The sequence below is a fragment of the Carassius carassius genome, chromosome 33 (assembly GCF_963082965.1).
Source record: "Carassius carassius chromosome 33, fCarCar2.1, whole genome shotgun sequence".
Classification (NCBI taxonomy): domain Eukaryota; kingdom Metazoa; phylum Chordata; class Actinopteri; order Cypriniformes; family Cyprinidae; genus Carassius; species Carassius carassius.
The window spans coordinates 11,051,175-11,062,725 of NC_081787.1; the positions used below are offsets into that span (position 1 = coordinate 11,051,175).

The window sequence follows — 11,551 nt, forward strand, 5'->3', positions numbered from 1 at the left end:
AGCTCACTTTTATTAAATGTAAAAAAAGCCAATTGGCCAAACATATCAGCCAAAAAAATTATAATAATAATTCAGCATTATATATCGACCATCAGCTGCCCTGATTTCTAAATATCGGCATCGGCCAGTGAAAAACCCATATCGGCCAACCTCTACTTTAAAGCACACTTTTCAACTGTCTCAGGGTCAGGCACTGAAAGTCTGATCATCCATTCGCCATTTCTGCAGCTGAAGAAACCTTCCCAACTTACTCTTCTACTGCCTCAAAACAATTACTCTCAGCTTTGTAGGAAACCTTGGTTTTTGCAACTGTAGGTTTTATTATCCTAGCCCCATAACTTACAAATAAAGATATAACCCTCCCCACCATCACAACCTCTTTATATTTCCTTTTTCTGGTGCTGGTGCTCAATTACCCATGGAGCTTGAGTCTAGGAAAGGCATGCTGAAGATGAGAAGAAATAGCTGCTTCTGTTGCTAGTGTGTGTTTTCTCTTTCTCTCTCTCTCTCTGCCTCACCTCCCTCTATGGCCCACAAGGGGTAAACATTGTGTGTTGACATATGGCCTTCACAGATTTAATCATCTTTATTACATTTTGTTGCTGGAAAAATATGAAGTGATACAAGTTTGCACATTACGGTATGTGTACGTGTGTGTGTGTTTTCCTGGCACAAAAGTCTATCCAAAACAACAGATGCATAACAAAAAGTGTTTATTTGAAAATGTTTGCCTCAGCGCATTTAATATTTTTTTGCATACATATTGAATATTTGAAGTGCATCGAACATGTAAATTATTCACTGTCATAATTACCTGTGTTTATTCAAATAGTTAATACTCAACTGTTGATTGAGGCTTATTTGTTATTCACGGAGCAAACCTTGTGCCAAAGGACTCTCCTGATGATGTAACTTCATGTAATTACAGGCAGATGACAGTAATGTAAAATCCATTATGTCGTTTAATCTCTTTAGAAGAATGCACAGGGGGCCATCTGGGGCCTATCACTCAATCATACAGTGAAAGTGTTGGATAGGCATACAAGCCTACGACGTCTCCTCAGTCCTTTGTGAGTGTTGTGTGCTTTTTAGTAATGTGTTGTTCACCAGTCTGTGCTAATCCCATGATCCCCCACTCATCTGCAATGTATTATGATGTTTTGACCATGTTTCACTCCCCCTTCTCCATCTACACTAAGCACTGAGAAACAATGGCTTCATTTAATTAAGTCCTGGAATACAGACATTTCTCATGCGTAAAACCAAATGTTCTTATTTTTTCATCAATCTTTTTCACTCCCATTCTTTTCCTTTGTGCATCCAACCTAAAGACGTTGCCTCCGGGAAAAGCAGGTAAAAAAGCCATCAAACCCAAAAGCACTTGACAGATTTGTGATCAGTGGCTCAGTTCTCCTGAAATTGTCTAGTGGTGTATTTTTATTGTGGAAGTGAATGCTCACCCTTTAGAGAATAGCTTCATTATGTGTCCCCCAATAGAAATCGCTGGCGGCTGGTGTGATTGTTGCTGTAGATTGGGTATTTTAGACTGAAGTGTCTGAGATATAAACTTAGAGAGATTTTCAGCCCAAATTAAAAGAAGGAGGAAGGTCTGTTTTGGTGGTCGGTATGTCTTTTCTGCCTACTTGGTTGAAGCATAGACTTTTTTTCCCCCACCTAAATCTCCTCTTCAATCTGATGAGCTCAAGCAATTATCTCAAGTATTGCTCTCTAGAAGTTATTTTCCCTGTCTGACCAATTGCTCCAAACCTCCCTATGTTCCACTCTCAAACAAGCCATAATACTTTCATCCATTTTCAATTTGGACCCCAAATTTGAAGAACTGCCACTAGCCCTCTCAGATCCCAACAAGTCTTTGTGGCACCTTCCAGTATACTTACAAAGTAGGCATCTTGGAAGCAATTGGCAAAACAATGGCCATGTTTGGACTAGGCCTTTGTTGCCCATCTCTTCTGTCACCCACTCCCTCTACTGTATGTGTATCAGTATTCCACCTTGCGTATTGTTGAGCCCTGCTAAAGAGACCCCTTTGTGGAAATTGCAAATAAAATTTGAAATAACAGCCAATGCTGTGACAAGTTATAGAAAGTTCTTTGTTTTGTATCACTGCTGCCAATGTGCAATGCCCATTCAGTTCAGAGAGAAAGAGACTGGAGGCCTTCAGGCGCTTGGCTTTTTGAAGTGGAAGTGGATGAAAGACTCAACCATCATTTCAACTCATATTGTGTTTTCCATGCAGAGTTCAAAGTTCAGCATCCTCAACTTTCACCAATGCCAGAGGAAGTTGTCCTGCAGAGAAATGTGGATTTCCTCTCACCATTTGTGCTCTGTTTTTCATTTATCCATTCCTCTCTCTACCTTAACCACATCTCTTCCATCTCTTTGTATTACCCTCTTGTTATTAGCATTGTCCCTCCCCTGTGGTGAGCATCCTTGTTAGGACAGATTTATACGTCTACTGAAGCTTGAATTAAAAGGCTCTAGGCAAACTCAAAAAAGGGATTTGTTAGCACAGAGCACTTGCTCTTATAATCAACCAACAGTGAGCTCTCAACTGCACTGTAACTGTAGTAATAACAGCAACAGCAACTTGGCTACTGTGACTGTTTTATTTCACCTATGTCTTTTTAGAAAAATTCCTTTGCCCAGACGAAGCCATAAAACAGTTTTTTCAAAATGATTTCCAGCATGTTTTCTCATTGGCCCCATGACTAACCTTGGCAAACGAGCTGGGCTTAAATTTCGTTTGAAGTATGAATCCACCTTTAGTGGGAGCCCACTTGCTCCTAACTCATTGCCTGACATGATGAATGGGGCCTGTTCCATTAAACTATGCCCAGCCCATGGTGGCATGGGCACCTGGCACTGAGTAACGGCAGTTGCATGGGTAGACCTGCCAGGGTAGGTAGGAAAGGTTTGGTGGCTTAAGCATGGAGTTGGCTCTCAAATCTGCAGGGGAAAGAGAAAGGTTGTCCACTCCACCTGCCACATGGCCCCCACCCAGCTCCTCACTACACCATGTTTGTAGTGGAAAGGGCCTTTTGTGTGATCCCATAATGGGCTGGCCTTAGTTGCCAAGTTCAGCTTGCACATTTAGTACTTGTTTCCATCATATTCCTACTGGCCTAGTTTCAAAAAAAGAATTAGCTTAAAACATAGAATCTCATAGGGGCAGTTCATCATTTACTCATCTTCATGTTGTTCCAAACATGTATCATGACTTTCTTTGTCCAGTGAAACTCAAAAGGAATTGCAAAGAAAACTAAGGTCTAAATAACATTGTACGATGACAGAATTTTATTTTTTGAATGAAATATCTCTTTAAATGCTACCCAAACCTCCTGTGAGTGTTTAGATAAGTTTTGTACTTGTGTATGGGTGTGTCCCATTAAGTGTCTCTTCTCCAACATCTCCAGGCTGTGTTATTATAGGTGGTGGATCTCTCAAGCATGAGACCGGAGAAGGAGCTGTGGTGTTACTATGACTCCAGACAAGAAGCAGCCGACTTCAGACCATCTTATGTTGCTCTCTTTTTAATCAGTTTGCCTTTGTTGTCTCTGTTGTTGTTTTCTGTCATCTTTCTAACTATTAACCACACTCCTGTTTCTCCCCGTGTGCATTTTCTCTCTCATATTTGTCTGCTGCTGTTGTGAAAACAACTAACTGTCCCTTTTTGCTTGTTCTCTCTTTGAACAGACAACCGTCGCACTGGTTTGGAAAGATCCCGTTCGCGCCACAATGCAAACCCTATGGTCCGATGATCGCTTGCCGGCTAAGGACGTTTGCCAAGTGCCAAAGACCCAAGAGTTGGGACAACACTGAGGAGGGCTGAAAAGGGATGGAGAGAGAGCCCACACCCACACGTACATGCATACAGAACGCAGAACAAACCTCAAGATGTGTGTCACCGCTCCAGACACGTCATCACAGGATCACTTGCCCCTCACTCCTCTCTGAAGCCTTATATACTACTTGCTCTTTGTGCATTGAGCCTATTCAATTTAGCCGTGTTTGTTTGTTATTTTCATGATTACACCGGTTCTGTTTATATCTCAGAACACCTCACAACGCTAACTCCCCTGATCTGGCTCACGTCCACCTCGCTATCTGCAAACAATCAATGATTGGCTGCTGTTTGTTCTCTCGCTATTGGATTTTTTTCAACATACAAACACACTCTTGATGAAAAAAGGCCTAAAGCCACCATAAAGGACTGCGTGATTCTGTATGCATATCAGCAAAGGGACTTCATTTTGCTGTTGATTGAACAAAACCTTTGACTTGACTGATTCTGCCTGCCCCCTTTTCTTTCTTTTTTTCTGTTTCCAGTCCCACCATCCACCGTATAATCTCCGATCACCCCCTCTCTTTATATATTACAGATCCTATATATGTAGCAACATGAAAAAGCTGCTGATATAAGCTTCAGAGCAACCGTGTGTACACATTTGTGCTGTGTAAGAGCTGCCAGTGCCACAAGGTACCTGAGGTGGTTGAAAGATATTGCTCTTTATCTACGGTAAACACTTCAAACATTCGTAGACGTTTCTCTTGCAGAGTCAAAGGTTTTATTAAGTGAGGTATGTGAAGCAAATGCGAATCAAAGAGGTGCCATTCATTTCAGTTTTCAAAAATGTCACAGGTTTTCTTCGCGATTTCTTTGTAAGTCACTGTGCTTTTAGCTTTAAGCCCTCTCGTAGAAGAGTATTTTAGTGAACTGTAGCTTAGTGTTTTTTCAAGATCCACCAGTCATCTTTAAGAGCTCTCTCTCACTGACCTACCGCATTTACCTTACCATCTCAGTGCTGACTTATGTTTGAAAACTGTCTAAAACATTACAAAGTATCGAAGTTCATCGTTCACAATTTGCAAAATATGTATTTATTCACAGTTTGACAGATTTTGCCCGAAGCCTTTTATATGTGAACAGTGACCCAATTCCAGTGAGGAGGAGTCTTGAATACGAAGAGGACATACATCCGTAGACAATGTTCACAATATGGTGAAATATCTTCATGTGAAATCCATTAGAAATCCATTTTCCATAATGTTTTCTGCCCCCCATGTCCATAACACTGCAGTCTGTTGTGGGTATACTGGTACATGCCACATTGAAATCTTCCACATTTGTAAATGAGGGGAAACTGTTAAGTTTGCACACCCAATGCAAGCATATACAGTACAGCCATAGTGTGGTACAGAACACAGTACTGTTAAACAAACCACTGTTAGTCAGGTTTCTCCTCACACTGTGTTTGTCATACATTTCTCAGGAGAGAGAGGAAAGGTCGAGATGCAACGAAACGCAATCCATTGATTTGCTTTTCTAATTAAAACTGCCCTTTGAATGGTTTCCAACACAACACAACACAACAGAAGCTGTGCTCGGCTCTCATGGCTCTCACTATTGGTTATTTTAAACTCATGTTAAGGGTAATTACAGCATCCACACACTGTCAGTGCAGACACCTCTGACATGCATTGTTATTTCCCAGTCGGACTCCAGTTACATACATTATGTGACTGGCAGAGTCACTGGCACCAGATAATTCATAATCTTTCTGGGTAGAAATATAGGTTTTTTTTAGGACTTTTTTTTAGGATTGATGTTTTGATAAATGTGCAAAACGTTCCTTTCACAAGGAAAAAAAAGTTACTATAATAAGATTTAATCCATTGATTTATTAATGACAAAAATTAAAAACAGGATTTTTTGTTTAAATCACAGTAATATTTTCAATATGAAAGTAAATTGAGAAATCACATTCACAAGACTGAAACTTGCAGCAATGCAGCCGTTCAGACTCTGAAGAGAAATAGGGCTTAGGGATGTCATTTTTACAGTGCTAATGTCAAATGTTTATCAAATAATCTTCAAACTTTTACATTTTCAGGTTTTTTTTATTTATTCAATGATATTCCCCTCCTCCTGTGATATTGGTGTTAAACTTGTGCATTACTATAGGCTAATATATATGTGTTGTGCATTTGATAGAATATATCCTAATGCAGGTTAGAGTCTGCAGGTGACTGACTGTTTAACATTTTAAATCCGATCCAATATTTTAATTGGATGTTAGGCAGAGACCAGAAGCAGGCAAGAAAATCAGAATTTACTAGTGCCAATTCAGGTCCTCTGCTGTCTCATTTATTCACATTTGTTCGTTATTCTCGGTTCGGACTGTATGATGGTGCACTTTAACTTGTTAAATATAGACCTGGAGCGATCTTTTAATTTGTGATTTCTTTGCATTTCATTGCCAAAAGAGACCGCTTGCATGTACAGTAACCATTCCTGACAAGTGATTCAATCTCCATTCTCTCCAAAGTCTCCTCCAGTTCTCTCTTATTCCCTCTCACTGTAATTGGCATTTGAAACAAGTTCAAAGATAAATGGGTGAGAAAAACTGCATCTGTCTCAGGACATTGTTTTATTTTTTAGGTAATGTAGGACTCCATAACCCTGCCTTCTTCTTCTTCTTCTTCTTCTTCTTTTTCTTGACATTTGTTTATTGTTGTATAAGCAGTTTATATTTGTAACATCTTTTATGTGTATTTTTATCTGTGACAAAAAAAAATGGAAAATGGTTATGCACACTGCACTTGAGTATGTAACATATCATACTAAATAATAACCACTTTCTCAAAAAAAAAAAAAGTGTCTCTCTTTTTGAGTATTATTTCCATAATGAGTTATGAATTATGCCTTCTCTTGATGCAGACTCACTCTGTGTCCTAACCAGCCCCTAAAGCACTAAACACTGTCTCTGAAAATCAGTGGTTTTGTCCAAACTAAACTCCACACAGCAAACGTCAGGACGTTTGGTCAGTCAGGTGATTTCGAAAGACTTGTGCAGTCAGGTGAACAGTCAATAAAGAACCAGTCTTGCCAGTTTTCATTTCTTGTAGTGAAACAGAAAACTACTCAGGCAAGTAGAAGGTAGTCTTTGTTGCCGATGTGGATAAATACAGCGGGTAGAAAAGAATCACCCCCTATAAAATATTCACATTTTGTTACTTTGCAGCCTGAAATGAAAATGGACACAATTTAAATTCTCTTTAATTACAGCCCTTTATTTCATTGGGATATGTCTCTACTATTTTTGCACATCTAAACTTTGCAATATTTATAGAATATGAAACTGCAGAAAATATACTCAAATCATAGATCATACTGCTGGTGGACCATTCACACATTATTTATTTATGTTAAAAAAAAAACATTTTGCCTGACTCTGAAACTGTATTCAAATATCACATAGAGAACTGATTCTGTGCAGAACTTACTCATTGTGCTAGCTAGATCTTGTAATTGTGTAAGCATTTTCAGTACACTCTTGAAAAATATAAGATTCTGAATTGGATATATTTTTTTTTTTTTTCAAAAATGGTTCTTCTATGGCATTGCTGTTAAAATCCACTTTAGAATAATTTATTTTTAAGAGTGTTAGACTGATCTCCAGTGGGTTTGGTTACAAATAACATTAGAAATACCTTGAAAACCAGCAACTCTACTTTTTTGCCAATATGTAGAGTAATAATTCAGTGTAACTTTGATGCATCTTGCACTCGATACACAAACAGGAACTGGTTTTATTTGCTTTTTGTCATAAGAATAGCATTTATTCAGTTACTGGATTGATGGGTTTGCAAAGTAAAGCCACTGTCAGAAGGAGATAACAGCACTCTGTCGTTTGTTTAAAGTGCTCTTTTGTACTGTTTGCTCTCTGTCTTTCCTTCATTTCACAGTAAGCACACATGTAATTTTGCTGCTTGAATTTAACTGAATTTTACTGAAATCATCATTTACAAAGCTAAATATAAACTGCTGTACAATATGCAACATTATTTTCATTGCTCGTTTAACAGCTGGTTTCACTGTGGTTAGAGATGGAGAAGGCAGTGATGCCCCTTTGTTATTTCTACATCACTCTGTCACCATCCTCACTTTCTGTATGTCAGTCCGTCTCTTAGAGAATAGAAAGAGACTTTCTTTTTTCAAATTCTGAACTGTGAGCGTCTCTGGCCTTGTTTAGAGTGTACCGCCGCCACTGGGGAGCCGTCCGTTGGGTACCACTAAAATGAAATGGTAGAAATGTTCCTGTCCCTGCCTCTCTCCAGAGTGTGCGCACGTGTACAGGCGTGCATGCATGCATCTGTCCATTCCTCTTTGCATCCATGCATTTGGAGGTAGATTTGTTAGGATGTGTTCCTGCTTTTACTAGCAGACCAGGCCATGTGCATTTTGTTTGTTAGAGTAAGTGATCATGTCTGCTTCTGTTCTGTGTCTCCTCGCTAAATCACTCACACAGATGGAGGATTTAAACACACACACACACATAAAGACGAGCATAAGATGCAATGGCCAAAAAGTGATATGGCATGGTAGTGTTTTCTGTTTTGAGCACTGATGCATTTGTAGTGAACCAGTCATTAAAGGCAGGCTAATTTTACAAGACGCTCATTAGATGTCAAGGCACTGTTGAAATCGATTGATCAGTTGCCCCGTTTCGTTTTCTGGCACAAATGCAGATTCACTAATTCGCCTAACATTGAGGTGAAGAATGGAGGCCTGGTCTGAAGCATGGAGGGCTTTATGTATGTTTGTGTTGAAAAAGAGGGCTGTAGATCAGAATCTTGGGAGATAATGAGACCAGTGGCTGATTATTTTTTTTTTGGTAATGTATTATCCTTATTATTTTGTGTTCCCATAAGTAGCCCTGTCGTAGATCTGAAAGATGAACCAAGACCACACACACACTTCATCTGTTTTTGCTCTCACGTCGTGCTCTATTTCTCTATAAACCCAGGGTGTGTGTACAGCCACCCACACCAATTTACACTCTGATGGATCGGCCTTCGACGGGAATGCAACATAATAATGATGTATTTTGCATCCTGAAGTATGGAAACTGAGATGAAATACAGAGTCGGGTGTCTGTGCCCATTCTGCCTGCCACTGCTCTCAACTCAACTTTTTTTAGTGTGTGTGTGTGTTCGTCTTTATGAATCGTTGCAGTTCACCATGTTGGCTTGAAGCGCAAGTGTTCCAGATCTGAATCGTTTCATAATCAGACTGCTGACACATCCATCTCCCCAGATATGTACAAGTGTCTGTCTGTCATCTGTGAGAGAGTGCAGTCTTGAGTGTTCCAGACCCTTTTTGTGCTCTGCAATGTTAAAAATTTATTGAACTGTTCATACAGTTCATACAAAATTTCTCATTCAGACGATAAATTCTTGTCTGTCCATCTGTAAATATAACTGTTAAAATAACTAAATTTACAGAGGCAGTAAAGTGTGACAAGTTGACACTAGTCACTAGTCTAATGTTTATTTCTTAGCTATAACTAAGCTATATGTGTACCCAGATATATATTTTTTAAAGCATGTATTTGAGCATTTGCTTTGTACAGTGCACATTCATTGTAAATCCCTTGCTGTAACCAAAAATTTTGCTTTATTAAAATCTAGGAGGGACTAGTGAAAATGATCTTCTGAGGTACAAGTAATCGCTGTTAAGCTGTAAATGTCATCGATAGAACTGAACCCTACAACATTGCTTTAAGATAACCTTATGTGAAAAGTTCAGCTCAGCTTGACTCATCTTTAACAGCAGCTAAAGGGTTAAACCCTGCTGATATAGGCCAGGTTGAAAGAGAGGAAAGACTCTCATAATAGAGTTAGTGCCCCCCTGGAAATGGATGCGAGAATAAAATGAGTTTTTATAAAAGCTTTTCTGTGGATCGTTTTACTCAAAAGTACATAAAAGCCTCCTCGAAGTTTTTTGCTTCTCTTGCCCTCAGCTGAAGTATCCCCAGTGGATCACAAACACAGACACACACAGCGCCAACCCACCAGAATAAAAGTGTTGACCATTCGAGCAGGGATGCACACTCTGTCTGTACTCTTTTTTTCTTTTTTTTTGGCACCCTAAAAACACAAACACACACGCATTCACATCTGCGTTCATGAAAAAATAACGCAGGTGTTCCATTCAGGCCTGCATGCTATCACTCTAAAACCTTCACCTCAACCCTGGGTCATTAATAATGCTTCAGCTGTGAGGAAACAAGACTTAGTTTGCACTTACACGATCAGAGCGTGCGAGTGTGCAACAAACAGCCAGGTCAAAGATGCATATTTTTCGTGTACTCCTTTAGTAAAGCCTGACCTGATTTTTTTTTTCTTTTTTCAAAAAGTCTTGGCACATCAAATTTTGTATAGCTCACTTTTTAAAAAAAGTACTGACACTGATGTTATTCTCTCAACAATAACTGCATAACCTTTTGTACTACATCAGATTAGAGACGGATGCTACCTCAGCATGACATGAATGCATTAATCCAAATGGTTTGGTGTCTGTATGTCCAGACACCGAATGTCTTTGGACGCGACTGATTGATGGATAGATTGACAAGGATATTATGAATGTGATTGCAAATGGCCTAAAATCTGTGGAGGATCAGGCAGAGTCAGCCATGGAAGTGAGGAGCAGATGACTCACAGGCTGTCTGATTGACTCACCACAAGACTGCCTCTGCTTTAGCAAGCATGTCAACATTACTGGTGCAAATGCCAGGCCTGATCCCCCAGCATACAGCCAATGTGTGGTGTCAAGACTCTGACCACTGCTCGCTGCTGTTCTGTAGAGGCATTGTGAGGTTTTGAAAACCAGATATCATGATGTAACAGCCATGAAGTGGGCCTGAAATGCTTTTGAACATTTAAGCATTACATATAATTATTTATTTTTTAGTGTAAATTTAATTTGTAAATGTAATACATTTATTTAGAATTTTTATTTGTGATTGCTGTGATCCTTAATATGCAATTGTAATCAGATGTGCTGAATTGCTCAGTGTATATGACTCTTTTGTGACTTATGCTCATGATAATAGCACTGTATTGATTACAGTCATTTATATTGATCATAACCCCTAAGTAACCAGACCTGTCTGAGGTAAATTTTAGGCCATTTGCAATCACATTCATAATATCCTTGTCAATCCATCCATCAATCAGTCGCGTCCAAAGACATTCGGTGTCTGGACATACAGACACCAAACCATTTGGATTAATGCATTCATGTCATGCTGAGGTAGCATCCGTCTCTAATCTGATGTAGTACAAAAGGTTATGCAGTTATTGTTGAGAGAATAACATCAGTGTCAGTACTTTTTTTTAAAAGTGAGCTATACAAAATTTGATGTCCCAAGACTTTTTGAAAAAAGAAAAAAAAAAATGTCAGCGCCAAAGAGCCTTTAAAAGAATTGTGTGTTGGAATGCACCAACAAACATAGGAGTCTCCATAGACCGCTGAGGACACAGTGGTTAACTTCCACTTTTGAAGGAAATTTCCCAGAAAAAATTACAGAAAAGTCCTATATTTTGTGCTAACATTTTGACAACATTTTGAGTTGTGCAAAGATTTCTTCTGAAAAAGGGGTCAATACCAACGCTTTGTGCGCAAATGTCCAGACTCCAGACAAAGTAAGCATCACGCATCATATTTTGTTTTCCAAAAGAGCTT

The 11,551-nt window shown here is 39.1% G+C and overlaps 1 protein-coding gene across 1 annotated transcript in view; it reads left to right on the forward strand.

Moving 5' to 3' along the window:
• Positions 1-5,372, forward strand: part of LOC132113722 (protein diaphanous homolog 2-like) — a 447,692-nt gene extending 442,320 nt beyond the window's left edge. The window contains exon 28 of the mRNA XM_059521662.1: positions 3,715-5,372. Within this exon, the coding sequence (XP_059377645.1) occupies positions 3,715-3,779 (65 nt within the window). The 3' untranslated portion in view covers positions 3,780-5,372. The remainder of the gene's footprint in view (positions 1-3,714) is intronic.
• Positions 5,373-11,551: the final 6,179 nt, after the last annotated feature.